Genomic DNA, 19,098 nt, shown 5'->3' with positions numbered 1-19,098 from the left:
TTCTGACCATTGCACACTTATCTTGATGTGTCTGCGAAAATCAAAATAAGCAGCTCAGCTCTCAGAACAGCAAACATAGTAAGTTATGCACACACACTATAATCTGCAGTTGTACTCCATAGAACTCTAAATAAAAGCTAGAAATGTATTTGCACAGGTCTATCTGGGTTAACGCTGTCAACTGATGATCAACAGTGAAGCCATCGAAAACCAACAATGCTTGATCATATCCTGTCATGGCTTTGCAACTAAAAATATGATTATAATACAAATCAAAGGGACAAAAACAGCCACAAGCAAAACAAAATAGTAGTCAGTTTGAACAGTACACAAGGGTTAAAAACAAAAGAAACAGTGCCTGGTTAGTCATCCCAGGCAGTTCATGACCTGAAGAAGCTGTAGTGTAGAACAGACTTCATGCTGAAAGTCCAAAGATTGACTACATGACACTGTATGTGTGTAGTCATTGCTCACTCTAGTATATGTGTGTGTGAGAGAGAGGCAGATGGATGCTTTCAGCAAACACTTTCACACCCACAAGAGAAGCAGCGCATGATGGCTTTGACCACATGACTGCCCGGGGAAAAGGAAAAAAAAAACACACATATAGAAAACAAACGCTGCAACCGTGTCCCTTTACTGCTGTACAACAAGAGACAGGTGGTTACTATAGTTACAGTGTAAACCAATTATAGATTTCCTCTAGGCAAGTTGCATATTTATGAAGTCGAACGCAAGGATGTGCAAGCATTTTTTTATATGGAAAAGCAGAGTTTCCTATAGAGGCTGTTCCTAATTCCATCCGCCTGCGGCTGAAACAGGTGGGATATTAGGAAACAGATGGCCCTCGGTGTCTAATGAGTGTCTTCTCTGTGAATGGAGTAATCACTTGCTATTCCAGTGCGCGGCTTCAAACAATTTGCTTTTGTTAGCCATAAATAGACACATGGAACGCTTATCCTGTAAGCTCTGAAAATGAGTTTTTATACATTAGCTCACTCGAATCGAGTGGAAACAGCGTCTGTAAAGGTACCAGGCGAGCAGTGGTAATTTATGCAAATGCTGATGGCAAATTGCTCTCAAATTGGCCCTCTTGTGTGAACTAAAAAGTAGATGTCCTCCTATTTGCTGTCTTTCAGTGATGTTTCAGTCACGGATAAGCGCTGTGTGATGTGCGCTAGCCTAATATTAATGTCAGTCTCTGTGTGCGACAAATAGAGCCGAGAGGTTTACTGCCAACAAAGCTGTTTTGGGGGAAGAAACTGCACAAATAATGGTACACCTCTCAGTATAAAGGAGACAGACTGATAAACGCTGGGGAAGGTGAGAGTGACATTTCACACTAACACATTTCTCTCTCTCTTTCTCTGTTTTTTGAAGCTCTGGTGCTGGAGCCTGGAGATGCTCTGCTGTATAAACTAAGGGCTGATGTTCGGGGTTGTTTAGGGTGGATGGAGGAGGCAATGGAGGACTACAGGACTGCGCTGAAGCTTCAGGACTCTTAATGGTGCTGCTTTTGCTAAAAATGATATTATCGCTTTTTAGATTATTAAAAGGAGCTACAGCAACAGTTGTTGAACAATGTTTTAATGCCATTGGATGCATTCAGTTTGAATTTGTTAAATGAGAGTTTGTTTAAGGTACATAAACATATTGGGGAAGAATGTCAGGAATGATGTGAATGTTCAGATTAAGATGGTTTAAAGATTTTTTTCACATCACCCAGCCCTTAATTATAATTCATTCATTCATTTTCCATCAGCTTAGTCTCTATTTCAGAGGTCGCCAAAGCAGAATGAACCACCATTTATTATAATAGTCTACTTAATTAAACAATTGCACACAAGAAAGAATAGCAATTGTATTCTGAATAATGTCAGATGGCTTTGGTTTATTTTACATGCACTCAAAAAAATTGTTTACCATTTGTTCAATCTACTTACTTAAAATGAGCTGAGACAACACAATTCTTAAGTTTTTTGGGACAGCTTAACTGTTTTATGTTCAATCAACTTAAATTGGTGAAAACTAACAAGCTAACTTAAATCCTTCATGTTGTCCCAACGCAAATCCTTTCCGCAAAACACAACATTTTTTACCAACCCAGGCTCATTCTGATAACGTACCCCTATTTACATTTCTGGAGGGCGCCAAATGCGTCCCAGGAGCTACGTTTTTTGCAGTTTTTGTTTTCGTGAATACACCGGAGGCCGCTGTGTACGCTTTTTCAGATCTCAAATTTTTCTTGTGAGTGCCATTCGCGCCTGCTGTTCTTGTGTAAATCCACAAGAGGCCGCTGTCGACTGACTGACTGACTGACTGATCGACTGACCCTCCCTCCTCCTTCCCTAAACCTAACCAATAATGTTTTTAAAATCACTGATTTAACTAAGCCCCTACTTCCCTAAACCAAAAACCCTTCTGTTTTTGCCAGTTTTCTCCTGTATTTTACCATTCTATCATCCTATTATTAAGTATTTTCCCATATTATTCATATATTTTGAATCTTGAAAACTTGCTGAAATTAATATAAAATGTTTGCATTCACTTTCTTTCCATTAAAGCTGTGTGTCGATCATTGCCCTTCATATGCAACCTGAATCAGTAAATGCATGTATAAGCTCTGACTGACAGATGCGCTCCGTATGATAAACTGATCCCAGATCAGCTTCTGTACACTCCATTTAAAGTGACACCTCTGTTATCGAGAGAACCTCTGTTATCAGAGCAGGGAATGAATCTGGTTTTGTTTTGTTTGATAACAGAGGTGTCACTTTAAGAATGCACATGTCTGTCAGTCAGCGCTTATCAGCACTTATACATGCATTCACTGATTTTTTTTTTCTCCATTTTTTCCCCCTCCATTTTTTTTCCCCAGCATCACGTCCCTTCTGGGTAAGCTAAAGTTGTCCATGGTTTATGTGTGTGAATGGGAGTGTATGAGTGTTTCCTAGTGATGGGTTGCAACTAGAAGGCCATTCGCTGCGTAAAACATATGCTGGATAGGTTGGCGGTTCATTACCGCTGTGGTGACTCCAGATTAATAAAGAGACTAAGCTGAAAAGAAAATGAAAGAATGACTACATATCAGACACGTGCACACATAGGGCTCAACCTGTGCAGTGCACATGCTCTTTTTAGTCTTGTATAGAAAGTGCCCTTCCAAAGTGATCTGAAGTGCTCTAGCGACCCACACCTATGAATGAACACAAGAAAGTGCATCCTGTACATGCCCCTTTAAAGGTGTCTGCATGGGCCTGCTACACATATAAAGTCTGTCTAATTTGTCTATCTAACCACTAGTCTAGTTTAGGGCTATTCTGAGATGTCAGTTAGATTTTCACTGACAATGCAATTCTGGCCTTGTTTTAGCCAAGCTGTCTACATTCAGATGTCTATTAAACATCTGTTAAACACAAAATTGTTTGCTGGGTAGTGATTTCAAAAGCACAGATTGACCCACACAGCCACTTCCCTGAACCCAACCAACAGTGTTTCAAAAAAAAAAAAATCCAGAAAAAGTAAAGCCCCCTGATTTTTATCATGTTTTCAGATTTTCAGATGGAAAGCCGCCCTTTACGGAGATAAGCGGTCAGCTGGAATGTGCGGAAAAAAACGATGCATATCGTCCTGCAGAGTTGAATGTATTAAAATCGAGACTAAGCCGAAAAGAAAATGGATGAATAACAGAACTGTAGTTCTTATATGGTAACTTTTGGTAAATTTGGTAAACTTGGTACATTTTTTTTGTGCTTTTAATTTTAAAAATGCTAATAAATCCTTGGTGATCATAAGAGATTCTTTCAGAAATAAACTTGTTTAATTCAAAATTTTGTTGCATATGAATTTAAGTCGACACAACATCATAGTTTTATTGAACTTGTCTTAATTTACATTAAAACTGTCAGTTAATATTGAAGATGTTTCATACATAAGTTTTACAGGTTTTTTTTCTGCTTCTAATAGAAGTGCTAATTAAATGCAGAGGCTTGTTCCTCAAAATTAAAATCTGTGGTTTGGAAAGTATTGAATTGATCAAAAGCATAATAAACTATTTATTCATTCATTTTCTTTTCGGCTTAGTCCCTTTATTAATCGGGGGTCACCACATCGGAATGAACCGCCAACAATAAACCAATAATACTGAAAAAATTCAATAAGACTTTTAAATTGAACTGTTTTCTATGTTAATATGTTTTAAAGTATCGTTTATTCCTGGCAGAGCTTCCATTATTGTCAATGCCAATCCAAAACAAATTATTCTAATATCCAGATTTGATGCATAAAGGACATAGCAGGAGTTACACAAAACAGAAAGAATATTAATAACATTAAAGGCTTATGCAAGCTCAGGTTTTATACTGCATAAGCTGCTCTCTTTTTGTTGTCTGTCAACCAAGGAGTGTTAAAGTACCTGCAGGTTCTCATTCAGCTTAATAGCAGATGGCCAGCAGGTTCATGCAGCTCAGAATGACTCGACCTTCACGGACGTGCAGTTCCTGCTCACTGCTGAAACATCTATGATCCAATGAAATGTCTGTATTTTTATATGCTCTCACTTAATCAGAATACATGATGTTTACATTATTTTGAATAATCGTCATCAAAGGCATTTTCCCCTCACATTTTGTAATTTTAGTTTGTAATTTTGACTGAATTCAAAGATTTTAAATATACAGAATGTCCTAATAATTTACTCTCTTCCTTGTCATCCAAGTTGTTCAAGTTTTTGTTTCATCGGATGTAAAGAAATTATATATCTTAAGGTAAAGTACTCCAGATTTTTCAGCATATAGTTGATTTCTAAGATGCACAGTGGTTAGAACATCCAAACCACAGATTCAGTGCAGCTTCAAATTGCTATAAATGATCCAGTTTAGGAACAAATGTCTTATAAATTTCTGATGGATCTTAGAAAAAAAAATTAATAGATGATTCATTGGATTACCCTTTTTTAAGTGGTGTAAACTATTTATTTGAGCTTAATTTAAACAAACAAATTAAGTTAAACATTAAGTTTAATTTGTTTGTTTAAATTCAACATATATAAATTGTTTGCAACAATTTTGCAGAAATATTTTTTTCAGTGTATAAATTTTAACCACAACAACTGTTATTGCACTAGATTCAGAATGCAATATATTTCTCTGTTTTTTATTTAGGAAAATGATTGATCTTTCGGGCAACATGTGGTTAATACTGTCACAATCAATTCAAGAAAGTGACTGTTTCATGTCTCGGCTGAGCCAGTTGGCATTTCTGTGTGGAGTTTGCATGTTCTCCCCATGTTGGCATGGATTTCCTCCAGGTGTTCCCCCACAGTACAAAGACATGCTATATAGGTGAATATGGTAAGCTAAATTGTCTGTAGTGTGTGTGTGTGTGTGTGTGTGTGTGTGTGTGTGTGTGTGTGTGTGTGTGTGTGTGTGTGTGTGCGTGTGCGCGCGTGCGTGTGTGTGCGCGCGTGCGTGTGTGTGCATGTGAGCGCGTGTGAGTGAATGTAAGAGTGTATGGGTGTTTCCCAGAACTTGGTTGCAGCTGTAAGGGCATCCGCTTTGTAAAACATTTGCAGGATAAGTTGGTTCATTCCACTGTGGTGACCCCTGATGATTAAAGGGACTAAGCCGAAAAGAAAGTGTATGAATTAATTAATTATCGTTTCACTATATTTATGATTCCTCTTCTTCAGCTGGGATCATTCATTCATTCAATTATTCATTCATTCATTTTCTTTTCGGCTTAGTCCCTTTATTAATCTTGGGTCGCCACAGCGGAATGAACTGCCAACTAATCCAGCATATGTTTTTAGGCAGCTGATGTCCTTCCAGCAGCAACATCCACACACTCTCATTTACACACACACACACACACACACACACACACACACACACACACACACACACACACACACACACACACACACACTCATTCATACACTACGGTCAATTTTAGCTTACCCAATTCACTTGTACCGCATGTCTTTGGACTGTGGGGGAAACCGGAGCACCTGGAGGAAACCCACATAAAAATGGGTAGAAAATGCAAACTCCACACAGAAATGCCAACTGAGCCAGGCGAGGCTCAAACCAGCGACCTTCTTGCTTTGAGGTGAAAGTGCTACCTACTGCACCACCAGTGCAGTGTCCCATCAGCTGGGATCATTTCGAGACCATTTAAGCTGCTTTTAAAGCAGTTTACTTCTCTTTTATTTTTAGAAAGTGGCTTAAAATTATGAGCTATATACATACTGTAAATATGAAAATAAAGTTAATTCAACTTAAATTTCTTGTGAAAAGAGAATTCCCGGTGTTCATTTATTTATTTTTTTACAGTTTATTTTAACTGCAATATTGGAAGTTCAAACCACAGAGCATCATAAAATATGCTGGGTTCTTTTAACCTAACATTGGGTCAAATATGGACAGAACCCACCATTTGGGTCAAAATGGTTTAAATTTAGTTAAAAATATTTACGCAGGGTGGCACGGTGGCTCAGTGGATAATATCTATATATTTTTTCATGTTCATCAAAATTTTGTGCATTTGATAGTGTCATTCAGTATTATATTATTATATTTTATAAAGGGAGAAAAAAGTATTGCTTATGTTAGTTACAATATAACATGTCATGTGAGGTTTTATAATTTTATAAAATATTTTTATTGATTGGCGTCTCGTTGGCACAGTGGGTAGCACGATTGCCTCACAGCAAGAAGGTTGCTGATTTGAGTCCATGCTGGGCCAGTTGGCATTCCTGTATGGAGTTTGCATGTTCTCCCCGTGTTACCGTGGGTTTCCTCTGGGTGACCGGGTTTCTCCCACAGTCCACAGCACAGCAAAAACATGTGCTGTAGGTGAATTGGGTAAGCTGAATTGTCTGTATTGTATAAGTGCATAAGTGTATGGGTGATTCCAAATACTGGGTTGCTGCAAGAAGGGCATCCATTGCTTAAAGCATATGCTGAAATAGAGACTAACCCGAAGAAAAATGATGAAAATTAACACAATGTTGGGTTTATCCATATCCATAATGTTTTTTTCAACTGAAGAAAGAAAAATCTTGCTTGACAAAGGGGTGAGAAAATTGCCATTAATATATCGTTTAGAAACTAAACTAAGCCTTTAATACCAGTAGTTTAATCGCTTAAACCTGAACGCTTTTGAACAAACATTCAATTCAGTGAATTTCAAGCTTCTTTGTACACCCTTTCTCACAAAAATTATCAGTCCAAAGCAGCTTTACAAACTGCACCTTATTACATTACAATCAAAATCAGAAAGAGTTTAGATGTTGAGTTTAACTGTTTATTATGTCCAACTGGAATGTTGCATTTCTATCAAGTGACGAATAATGTGAAACAATGATTAATCAGACTATTTAATTCACTGACTATAGTTCTAGCTGATTAATCTCCCAGTTGTATCTACCTGATGTCTGCAATCCTATTTCCCTTGAAACATTTAGGTCACTTGAGCTGCCACAGAGTAGAGACACTGGTCCTAACTAGAAATAAAGAAAGAAACACCTGCTGAATGATCTGGCTCATCTCCAGTTCAGATAGAGAGAGAGAGAGAAAGAGGGAGAGTCTCAGAGAGAAGAGTGTGAAGATGGCCATCTGCTCCTCACATGTTGTGCTCTGACTGGGCTCATTACATTTCAAGGACAACACAAGTCTCCATCTGTGAGAAAATGAGGTATCACTCAAATTCTGACAAAAGACGTTCGCGTTCTTGCTATTCTTATATCCTGTTTTTAAGATTGGAGCATTTCAAGATGGAGTGTCTTAGCTCCAGGCTGAAATTATTTCAGGTGTGGAATAGTTTGTCTGACATGTTGTAGCAGGTGTCTTGTATTTTGAGTAGACCATTTCAGCCATGTTACAAACTACATACTGATATTGTTTATAAAATGATTTTGAGAGAGTTTTCTTTTCTTTTAAAGGGCACCTATGATGAAAATAGGTATAGTGTAGGTATAGTGTCTTCAAAGTCACATTGGGGTGATTTAAACACAATTGGTCTTTTTTTTTTTTAATATCCTGATGTTAAAATAGGATTCAAATCCCTCGCATTTTGAGGCCCACCACAATTTGACATAGGAGTGCTGTTTCCCCGCCCACCTAATTGATTGAAAGCCGTGTATTAACATGTCTTCGTAGTAACGCGTATAATCATATCAACAAGACAGGACGTGTGCAAAGCAACTGGAATTAAAAGATCTGTTCAGCTCTTTGTGATCATCAATCATCATCAAATGTGATTAGGAATGAGTTTTACAAGGTGTAAATGTTTGTAAAAATGTTAGTTAAAGCTGGTAAAGTCAGTGTAATTCATCACCACCACCACCGCATGTCAGTACAATTATAAAAGAAGTTGCTTCAATCTCGGTTTGTGGATGTCAAATCAGGTTTATTTTGTACATTAACATAATGGATATCCATACAGCAGTGGATATTAACGTGTATCATGTCACATTTGCCATGCAAAGACAGTGTAAAGTTAAACGAGTGTGCTGTGTGTGTGTCTGTATGTCCGCTGTGTGTGTTAACTTTGTAATGACGTGTGTGACTCATCGTTGCAGAAAGGCTTGAATTTACTCCACAACAAATACATCAAATAATCATTGGGAAAGTTCTTTCTGTAGTATTTCTCACAAATGTTACGTAAGATCTGCTTTCTTCATGTCTGTCACTGTTCTGTTTATCTGACGCAGTCTGAGATTGAGGCACACTCTGACAGCAGGGAGAACTAGCATTAAAGGCACAGTCAACAAAAACAGCTGCATTGTGTTTAGCGCAGACACACACAAAACACTTATCCTAAATTTTGAAAAAGGCATAAATTAGGCGCCCTTCAAAGGATGGTTCGCCCAAATATGGAAATTCTGCCATCATTTTTTCATCCCTTTACTTGTTCCAAACCTTTATGAGTTTCTTTCTTCTGTTTAACACTAAAGGAGGTATTTTTAAAATGTTTGGCAACCTGTAGCCATTGATTTCTATAGTATTTGTATTTTAACTATAGAAATCAATGGTTACAGGTTTTTAATGTTCTTCGATGATCTTCTTTTGTGTTCAACAGAAGAAAGAAACTCATAAAGGTTTGAGTAATTAACATTTTTAAGTGAACTATACTTTTAGTGACATCCTTCAAATTTCTGGTCTGTGATATTGTGCTGTATGCTTTAAATAAATGAATAAATGTTAATGTATTTCTACAGCTAATTTTCAATTATTCTAAGAACCTCAATGACTATGACATCTAATGCAATGGCAGCTTGCTTTGTTAATTTATTCATTCATTCATTCATTCATTCATTCATTCATTCATTCATTCATTCATTTTTTTGGCTTAGTCCCTTTATTCATCAGGGGTCACCACATCAGAATGAACCGCCAACTTATCCAGCATATGTTTTACACAGAGGATGCCCTTCCAGCTCCAACCCAGTACTGCAAAACATCCATACACACTCATTCACACACACACTCAATATAGTTTATTCAATTCACCTACAGCGCATAGCACCTGGAGGAAACTCACACGAACACGGGGAGAACATGCAAACTGACCACTAAGCCACCCTGTCGCCCTCCATTTATTTTTTATTACATAATCATTTTCGTTTCTGTTGTTATAATTTTGATCAGAATGTAGAATGTTCCTTTCTCTTTGTTAATACTAAACAATTTGTATGTTTGTTTGTTTGTTTGTTTAGACTTTATTAATCCCAATGGGAAATTGACGTCACAGCAGAGCTCTCCATAATATAGAATAAGTAAAATAAAATTACGCACATAAATATTAATATAATTACATTCATACTGCACAACTTATTTTCAAACATCGAGTAGACACTAGTGCATATCTATACAGTTATAATGCTAATACAATTCTGCATAACTCATCTAGTATGACTGGTTATACCATCTAATCACTGTTAGTAAAAATTACTTCCTCTATCGTTCCCTGTAACACCAGGGCTGAATTATTCTTGAGCTAAAAGAGTTTGCACACCCTTGGACTGAATCAAAAAGGGGATGACAATCGTGGTTCATCATACTGATGAATTTGTCTATCATTCAATCATGTGCTATCTCTTCAATACTGGGTAGTACACAGCCCACAACAGAACCTGCCTTTTTTATAAGGTTATTTAATTTGCCATTCTTTATGTATTCATTTTTTTCTTATTTTTTTTCTCATTTAGTTTTAATCTGTATTGCAAGGCTTTAGGGGTAAAGTGATGTTGGGTGTTCAACCTAAAGATTTTAGCTGACAAGATTCAGAACCTCTTATTTACCATATAGTGAATTATAAAGTGAGTATAGAAAAAGTGTAATCAATTATACACAGTGATGCCTTTATTGCAATATGTGTCTGAAACCAGAATATTTTATCCTGTATAGTCCCTCAAACATCACAGTGTTAGCTGAAGCCGGATTATTTTCTTTAGCTTTGGATCCATCACTAGGTGGTGCCAGAAATAAGCGCAAATAAGCTTCCTCTTCACACTCACGAGTGCTTTGTTGTTATTCTAAGGCATTGTGCAACTTGGGAGAAGTATATAAAGACCAAGGCAACAATCACAAAAGATGCACAATATCAGGGTTCACTGAATGACTCCAGACTCAAAATACTGTGCATTTCATTTGTTCAGCAGACCTTTTGTGAAACCTCTTTGCTTTATCATAGGATGAGCATCATGTTTTATTCAACAGTGGACTGGAAAGGTATGAAGAATCTATGAATTTTAAACAAACTCAGTTTTCACAATATTCATTACAATCTAGTCTGTGTAACTGCGTGTAGTCCACTGCAAAGATTTTAGTTATAGTACATACACATAATTATAAACAATTTAATTTAAGATTAATCCACAAAGTTCTTAATAGTTTGCTTTTGTGGAGTCAGTCACGAATCTCCTCCAGAGACTAAAAGGCTTTATTTTTCTTCCCCCCTTTTCAGAATATTACTTTTTAAAACCTAAACAAACGTTTCTTATAATTAACTACACTAATAAACTGCTTTCTGGGTGCTGTTGGCAAGGTTAAGCCTTCAGAAAGACTAGTCACAGTTTGCATTACTTTATTAGATATGGAAACTGTGTGTTTATTTTTGTCGTTTTGTATTTATATTGAGACAAGAATGCCTGGATGTCGTCAGAAACTATTTTTGTGTCTCAGACACGCTTTCAAGCCAGTTAGGACCCGATGGCGTCATGTTGCACGTGTGACGTCTGTGAATGTGATGCATGTGGATGTGGAGTAACTGTCCATGGTGCTGAAACCGCCGCAGCGTCGGGATGCGCGTTCCGGAGTCGCGCAGCATCAATGTGCGCGTCTTCTGAGCTCTTATTTATACACTTTAAACCCAGAGCAGAATTAAACCGGTGTCGGAATGCTGCCCAACGACACCTTCAAGAACCTGGAGGATGGTTTATATCTGTTAAACTCCAGCAACGAGACGCATAACGGGGATGCTCACGGCAGCAGCGCGATTTTTATCTCCTTCATCTACTCCGTGGTGTGTCTAGTTGGACTATGTGGGAACTCGATGGTGATATATGTGATCTTCAGGTATGCGAAGATGAAAACTGCGACCAATATCTATATTTTGAACTTGGCGATCGCGGATGAGTTACTCATGTTGAGCGTGCCCTTCTTGGTCACCTCTTCTTTACTTCACCACTGGCCGTTCGGTTCTCTCCTGTGTCGCTTGGTCTTAAGTGTTGATGCCATTAATATGTTCACCAGCATCTACTGTCTCACCGTGTTGAGCATCGATCGTTACATCTCCGTGGTGCATCCCATCAAAGCTGCCCGCTACCGGAGACCCACCATCGCTAAAATGGTCAACTTAGCAGTCTGGATGTTCTCCATCCTGGTCATTCTCCCCATCATCATCTTCTCCACCACTGCGCCCAACTCTGATGGGTCTGTAGCGTGCAACATGCAGATGCCAGAGCCCGAGCGCCAGTGGATGGCCGTGTTTGTGATATACGCCTTTCTGATGGGCTTTCTCTTCCCTGTCATAGCCATCTGCATGTGCTACATCCTCATCATAGTCAAGATGCGAGTGGTGGCGCTCAAAGCGGGCTGGCAGCAGCGCAAAAAGTCCGAGAGGAAAATCACGCTGATGGTGATGATGGTGGTCACGGTGTTTGTGATCTGCTGGATGCCTTTTCACATCGTGCAGCTGGTGAGCGTGTTCGTCCAGCAGCACAACGCCACCCTTAGTCAGCTGGCTGTGATTTTGGGATATGCCAACAGCTGTGCCAATCCTATCCTGTATGGATTCCTGTCGGACAACTTCAGACGCTCCTTCCAGAGGATTTTATGCCTCCGATGGTGGGAGAACGCCACGGAGGAGCCCATAGATTACTATGCCACGGCCCTGAAGAGTCGGGGATACAGCGTGGATGACTTTCAACCGGACAATCTGGAATCGGACAGCACGTACAGGAATGGCACATGCACATCCAGAACTACAACACTATAGGCACTGCATCCAGCATAAAGACTCGTTTTTGTTATCTGTTGTCATATCAGTGTGTGTTTTTTGTTGGTAAGACTTTGTACTAACTTTCATAATTAACATATAATGCTTAATTTTAAGTTGATGCGCATTTAAGTCGATTTATGAATGTGCATTAACTTTTTTTTTATCATGCTTTAAACATTATATGATGTGTTTGAATGACTTGTGAAAGTTATTATAAAGTCTATATTGAAATAACGTGAGACGTTTAGATAAAAAAAGAGGAATTACCACAGCCAAATACTAAATGTTTATTTTAAAATGGAATAAAATGCAGGAAATGGCTTTTACTCTCAGTGTATTATGTGGTGAAATTAGATGTGTGTTTTCTGAAGGAGACGTGCAGTGCTTAGAGCAGAAATGGAGTGTTATATATCTCGTTTATTTTGTTTTGGATCTGTGCAATGAAATAAAAACAGAGCCGCTGGTGCGTTATCATCACACTCCGCCAAATTAGGTATGCAAGTATATGAAAGAAAGACCAATCGCAATGCATTGCGACAATGACGTCACGAATGAGGGGTCGTTCAGCATTTAATGTTAATTTTAAAAAAAGTGTTGCATTTACAAAAACAACAAAATCTAACGCTTAACTGTTTTTGTCTACATGACACAGGTCGAGTAATTTGTAGATTTTCAGTAAATAAACAATCTGTAAAAGTTGTATGCAGGGAGAGTGTCTAAAGCAGGGGTCACCAATCTCGTTCCTGGAGGTCCGGTGCCCTGCAGGGTTTAGCTCCAACTTGCCTCAACACACCTGCATGGGTGTTTCAAGTATACCCAGTAAGACCTTGATAAGCTTGTTCGGGTGTGTTTGATTAAGCTTGGACCTCCAGAAACAAGTTTGGTGACCCCTGGTCTAAAGTATTCTTAGTCTTTTTTAGCCACATTCTTGGAGGACCACCAGCTCTACACATTTTCCAGGTCTCCTTAACCTAACACACCCGATTTAGATCATCAGCTCATTGGCAGACACTGAAATACCTGTAAAGGGTGTGACGAACAAAGGAGACATCCAAAACATGCATTGTTGGTGGGCCTCCAGGAAGGTGGTTGAGAAACACTGGTCTAATGCAAGCTCGTGGCCAGCCTGTTAAAGAGATTCTGGACTTTTTGCAGTTATTTGACTCATTTTTTGAGGTTTAGATACTGCATTTTAGTCACATTTTAAGCACTATTTTTTTTTTTGCTAGATTAGTTTGTGAGATGGTCACACTTTTTGATGTACTTAAATTTTTTTTTAAAGATTTAGAGTTAAGAAGTATGGAAAATAGGCTACTTATGTTTAAAATACAAATTTATTATATCACATATTACTATATGAACTAAGTAAAAAAAAAGGAATCTGTTATAGTTTCAAAATAAAAACTGTAGACTTTTATCAGTAATTAGGCAGATCACACGCTGGCCAGCACATTCAACTTTCTCCAGTCAGAATTTGGACATTTCAATAATAGAAAAAAAAAACAAAAAAAACAATAATGATAACAACATAGAGTGTCCCGATTTTTCTAGCCTCTCTTCTAAAAATGACATTTGATAATTCATGGATGACAGCAATATAGTCTAATAAGTGTTATAAGTAACTTTAATATGGGGTGCCTTTGGTGTTTCACAACATTTTATTGCACATTTTTTCTCTCAAGTATAAGGTCCAAGATTTAGAATAAAAGTTTCTTGTAAAAGGTTTACTCTATTTAACAACAATACAGTAAAAGTTGAGTTGACTTGCAGGTCTTAATTTAGATCTTAAAGCCTTTTTTGATGGATTATTTTAATAATTTATAGTGGCATAACAGTCAAAATAGGACAAATGAGCTAATGTATGGGATAAATACTGGACCTTTGTCAGTAGGGGGGTGGGTCTTTCCGCTGCTGACCTGTAATACAATGCTGAATCTTTTCACTGACAGAATACGTTTATTAATTTATGCAAACTGTACTTAAAAATTAGATTTTCAAGATCGAATACACCACATATTGGGATATGTTTCTCTTTTTATTTATTTTCTATAAGGCGCTCTTCATATTTTTTTAATAACATTTTTAAAATGAATGAATAAAAAGAAAATACCCACATAGTAGGTTGCAGCTGGAAGTACATTAACTGCATAAAACATATCCTGGACAAGTTGGCGGTTCATTGCGCTGTGGCGACCCCAAATTAACAAAGGGACTAAGCTGAAAAGAAAATTAATTAATGAAAATCTAAAAGTAAATGTAAAATACCCACATAGCAAATTTTCTCTGGTCCAGATCTGGCCCACACAATCAACTTTTGCTTGGCCCACATGCTGCAGTGAATTTCTGTATATAATTGGACCAATTCTAGCTTCCATACAAGGGCTAAACATGGACTATATCTGGGCCAAGTTTTAGCCGTTAACTGTGCCTGAACTAGCCCAATAGTATCTGGATGCAGCCTTTATGATGCAAGCTGAAATTTGCATCACTCAGCAATGCAATGTCAGACTCAAGTCACAAAAATGAAGTGAATGACGTCACTGTGATGGGTAGGGTTAGGGGTGGGGTTAGGTGAGCGCATTAAAAAGCATTGGATGCAGCTCAGTTTGCACTGCACCAGGTCTGCATCCAGACCCCTCTCAGATATGTTGGTTTGTCATGACTGCATTGAATTTGATTAACCCATGAAGCACTTCGCTTTATGGCCAAGCTTTTTCTCGAAGCAACCTGATTGGTAGAGTTTTTTCTTTATTAAAAATAATATAAATGTATTTTAAAAGTGGGTCAAGATAGACCAAACTTACGTGACCCACACATAAATTTAACATCTGGGCCAAATATTTCATCTGATATCTTGTGTGCTGCCTTAAAGATGTGCCACCTCTGCGAAACCCGGGCCATGTTTGGTCCACATGCTGTATGCCAGTGCCGGACAAATACCCGCTGTGCCAGCTTTATGCCAAATCTGGCCCAGAATTTTATTGCTACCTGGGTATGTATACACGTTTTAAATAATTTAAAATAATCATCATGAAACTGCACACACTCAGAAATAAAGGGAGCTGTCACTGGGGCAGTACCTTTTCAAAAGGTATATATTTGTACCTCAAGGGTCCATAATGGTACCTCAAAGATAATTTTTAGGTACATTTGGGTACTAATATGCACCTTTTAGGTACCGTTGTGGGCTATTTGCATATAAATATGTATCTTTTAAAAAGATACTGCCCCAGTGACAGCTCGTGTTCCTTCATTTCTAAGAGTACAGCCACAATGAAAGTTGCCAGATCAGCCAGAAACACAGTGTGCTTTTCAAGCATATAGTTCAGCCAAAATGAAAACTTGTTGTTAATTTGCCTGCCATCCAAGATGTATATTTATCTTTTTTCTTGAGTAAAAATGTTTATATTTATAACATAAGCACAAGTACAAGTACAGTTTTGATGAACAATAACAAGTCTTTCCTCCCTGTTCTAAACAAACAGCGTTAGCTCATGTGTTTGCTTTGCTCCATACGTCATCATATGACATGAAGATTGTGACTACCATGAACCTAAGAAATGTTTTGGTGAGGGTGTGGATTAAATGTGAATAATGGTTTGTTTTTTATTAGTCTGTTTTTAAAAGGGACCACATTTTTTACTGAATCATCAGGAAACATTTGTATCAGTTATGGGTGTTTTTTACCATCAAAATGCCTGTATTTTTTGTACATTACTTGTTTCATTTTTTAAAATCGGTTACAGACTGTAGTTTCAGTTTCAGTCAAAATAATATAACTTCAATATTCTGCTGGATATAAACGTTCTCTGCATCTTGGTCAGTAAATGAACTGCAATATTTGTGTGAACTATCACTTTAAAGGTGTTATTAGTGACGTGAGCGCCTCTAGCGGCACCAAACAAAACATGTTCTCAGAACGTTTTAGCTTTAGCGATTTTAGCTTTACCTGTAAAGCTAGCATGTACTGTTTATGTGTGGCTATCAAAGAAAAAAGATGATTAAAATAACAGCCGCTTACAGCTTTAATGTCCGCCTTTATTCATAACCCTCCAGACATATAAATCTCCAATGTTGCTTAATATATAATTAGAAAACAGACCCAATGGCAGTAACATCACAACATCATCTACAGTTCTTACATCTCCAAGTATAGGTGCATTTAAATATCAGCTAGGTAGGAGTAAACAAAGACAGAGTACGCTATTTTCATCCATCTAATCACTAATTTCAAAATCCACATCAGCAGAAAGACCCTGATTTCGACTGAGAGTAAAAACAAATCAGACGGGAACGGCAAATGAAATTCAAAGGCAGCATTTACACAGCTCTCTTATGACTCTCAAACCCAAATGTTCTGAGAGAGTAATATCATCCAGTAAGCCCTCTCTGTAGTCGCCTGCATGTGTCACATTGAGTTATCTGTCACATTTGCACAGTCTCTCTCACTTAGGTTTCCTCTTTTTCATTCACCTTCTCCATGGAGCTGGATCCATTCAGAGCCACGGACTCCGCCTTCCTCCGGGCCCGTTTTACGGTTCTCCTCCTGAGGCATCCTTTCACAATGGCCGCGACAATGACCACTAGTACGATGAAAATCAGCAGGGCTATAATCACAGGTACTATGATATTTGAAATGTCTCCAACGCTCTCCTCAATCTGCACCCCTGTGTCATTCATCCTGACGTTCTCAGACAGAACTGTAGGTTGAGGTTGCACAGATTTGCCCTCATCATTGTGTGAAGATTCATCACTTTTCAGATGAGTTGTGGGTAGTTTTGGTTCGTCACAAATGTAGGAGCCGTATGTGTTCTTGCATCCATGATTGCACGGGTTTGATTCTTCACATTCATTTATATCCTCACAGTTTCCGGATGCATCCCTCCTGTAGCCGCTCACACATTCCAGGCAGAGTTGAAACACATCAATGTTTTCCTTCCCGACTATGGTCCAAACTGAATCATGTGAGCATGTCAAAGTGTAATTGGCACCAGAATTGCAAACAACCTGACATGTGTACGGATCTTCCGGATAGTCGATTATGTATTGTGTTTTAGGTATCTCCGGTCGTTGGCACATCGTCTCCATATTTCGCTTGCAAATGAAAGCATGTTGCTGTTTGCAGGTGGCATCCATAAATCCGCTGTTTGTCGCACCAGAGTTTCCATATTCCACTGAAAGTAGCCCGCAGCGAACATCCGTACAAGTGTGCGAAGGCTCAGATTTCCACATGTTGCCTTCAGATTGAGTGCTGTTGTCCACCGTCCAGTGGAATCCTTTAAGAGGTGATCCTTGTTTAACACACACACCTTTATCCTTCTTTAGTCCAACCCAAAATGAAGCAGCCGTTCTGTTGGTCTTGTCCCAGATTGTTTTTAGGATCTTATCCATTTCCTTTTGATCCGGAATGTCGGTCAGGACACCTCCAGGTTTGCAATAATTCTGCGCATCTGTGAATGAGTTTTTGTTCAAGTGAACAGTGTAGAAGGACAATTCGGCTGAATAGTGTGCCATGTTGAGAAGGCTCACAAGATGTAATACCATCCAGAAATCCATGTCTGCTCTCTGCTCGCAGACTCAAACTAAAATGATATTGTCTGCTTTTTCTCCCCCTGGCTTTCTTAGCCGTCCCTGTGAGGTCCTCCCAAGACAACAAGCACAGGAAGTCTGTTCAGCCTTGATACAGCCATTCGCTTCCTCTTGGGTGGTGGTGCTGCCGAAGCAAAACAATCGCAACTATGAACAAAAATCTGTTCCTGGTGAAACTGAAGCTTCCATAATACACAATCCCACTGCCAAACTCCCACAGCAGAGTGACGGATGAGCTTTAAATGACGAGGAAACCTGTGTTTCTTGGCATAGGGCTGATAAACCGTTCATGCATCCACACCCATCATCTCCTTGAAGGTTTCAGGTTTCATCGTAGCCAGTGGTGGAAAGAGGACTGAAAAATCATGCTCAAGTAAAAGTATCTTTACTTCCCAAAAATATGTAGTGCAAGTAAAAGTACCTGCTACTCAAAATATGAGTAAAAAGTAGCACTTCTAAAAATATTCGAGAGTAGTAAGTATAAAGTTTTGAAAATTATTATTACCTTGCCATTTAAAAGTGTACTTTACATCAGTGCCCTATTTTTAAGGGTCTTTAAGTGGAAATTAAATTATTGTATATTTACAGAACACATTACGTGCATATATGTAAAGTCAATAGGGTATATGCCGAAGCATGCTAATGGGACTTTTAATTTGCCAGTAACCTGGGTTAAGCGCTTCCGGCGAACTGTACGCAATGGAAAAACCGACGCGTTTAAGGTCAGTTTTCTTCAGAATCAGTGATCTCCATTAGCTGAGTGATATCCAATATAAAGTGGGTCTCAGATTGTACAAGAAGCACTGCATTAAATTATATTTTCCCCCGCCGTGTCTTTGTAATATGAGCATTTATTTTACCCCAGTATATTCAATGGATCTTCTGCGCTAGCCTGCCGATTCTGATGGGCGCGTGCGAGTAAACGACTTTTTGTCTCGTTTTACGCTTGAGCAACTAAATGAATGCTAAAGTTTATTTAACTGAATGTTTTTTTAATGACATTAC

General features: G+C 38.4%; 3 protein-coding genes across 8 annotated transcripts in view; 2 read left to right on the top strand and 1 right to left on the bottom strand.

Annotated features, from left to right (window-relative positions):
- The window catches only part of ttc6 (tetratricopeptide repeat domain 6), a 63,872-nt gene extending 54,653 nt beyond the window's left edge, over nucleotides 1-9,219 (top strand). For 5 of the 6 annotated variants that reach the window (XM_087289769.1, XM_087289767.1, XM_087289770.1 and 2 more), the window contains one exon: nucleotides 1,381-1,595. In XM_087289769.1, coding sequence (XP_087145895.1) covers nucleotides 1,381-1,505 — 125 coding nt within the window. In that variant the 3' untranslated portion in view covers nucleotides 1,506-1,595. Of the gene's footprint in view, nucleotides 1-1,380; nucleotides 1,596-7,465 lie in introns of those variants that run through there. The other variant, XM_087289768.1, reaches the window with a different exon arrangement.
- Nucleotides 9,220-11,273: 2,054 nt separating this feature from the next.
- On the top strand, nucleotides 11,274-13,671 carry sstr1a (somatostatin receptor 1a). Its single transcript, XM_087290083.1, has 2 exons — nucleotides 11,274-12,598; nucleotides 12,658-13,671. The coding sequence occupies exon 1, from the start codon at nucleotides 11,401-11,403 to the stop codon at nucleotides 12,499-12,501; it is 1,101 nt and encodes a 366-aa protein (XP_087146209.1). The 5' UTR covers nucleotides 11,274-11,400; the 3' UTR covers nucleotides 12,502-12,598; nucleotides 12,658-13,671.
- A 2,850-nt stretch (nucleotides 13,672-16,521) lies between these two features.
- clec14a (C-type lectin domain containing 14A) lies at nucleotides 16,522-18,244 on the bottom strand. Its single transcript, NM_199786.1, has one exon. The coding sequence runs from the start codon at nucleotides 18,058-18,060 to the stop codon at nucleotides 16,954-16,956; it is 1,107 nt and encodes a 368-aa protein (NP_956080.1). The 5' UTR covers nucleotides 18,061-18,244; the 3' UTR covers nucleotides 16,522-16,953.
- Between the last annotated feature and the right edge of the window lie 854 nt (nucleotides 18,245-19,098).

The sequence above is a fragment of the Danio rerio genome, chromosome 17 (assembly GCF_052040795.2).
Source record: "Danio rerio strain M-AB ecotype USA chromosome 17, GRCz13ab, whole genome shotgun sequence".
Lineage (NCBI taxonomy): Eukaryota > Metazoa > Chordata > Actinopteri > Cypriniformes > Danionidae > Danio > Danio rerio.
Note: the sequence above shows the minus strand (reverse complement) of the source record. Positions and strands in the feature narration are given on the sequence as shown.

Bases quoted from the DNA above. Each gene is read 5' to 3' on its own strand.
- sstr1a (XM_087290083.1), top strand. From the start codon at position 11,401: ATGCTGCCCAACGACACCTTCAAGAACCTGGAGGATGGTTTATATCTG.
- clec14a (NM_199786.1), bottom strand. From the start codon at position 18,060: ATGGATTTCTGGATGGTATTACATCTTGTGAGCCTTCTCAACATGGCA.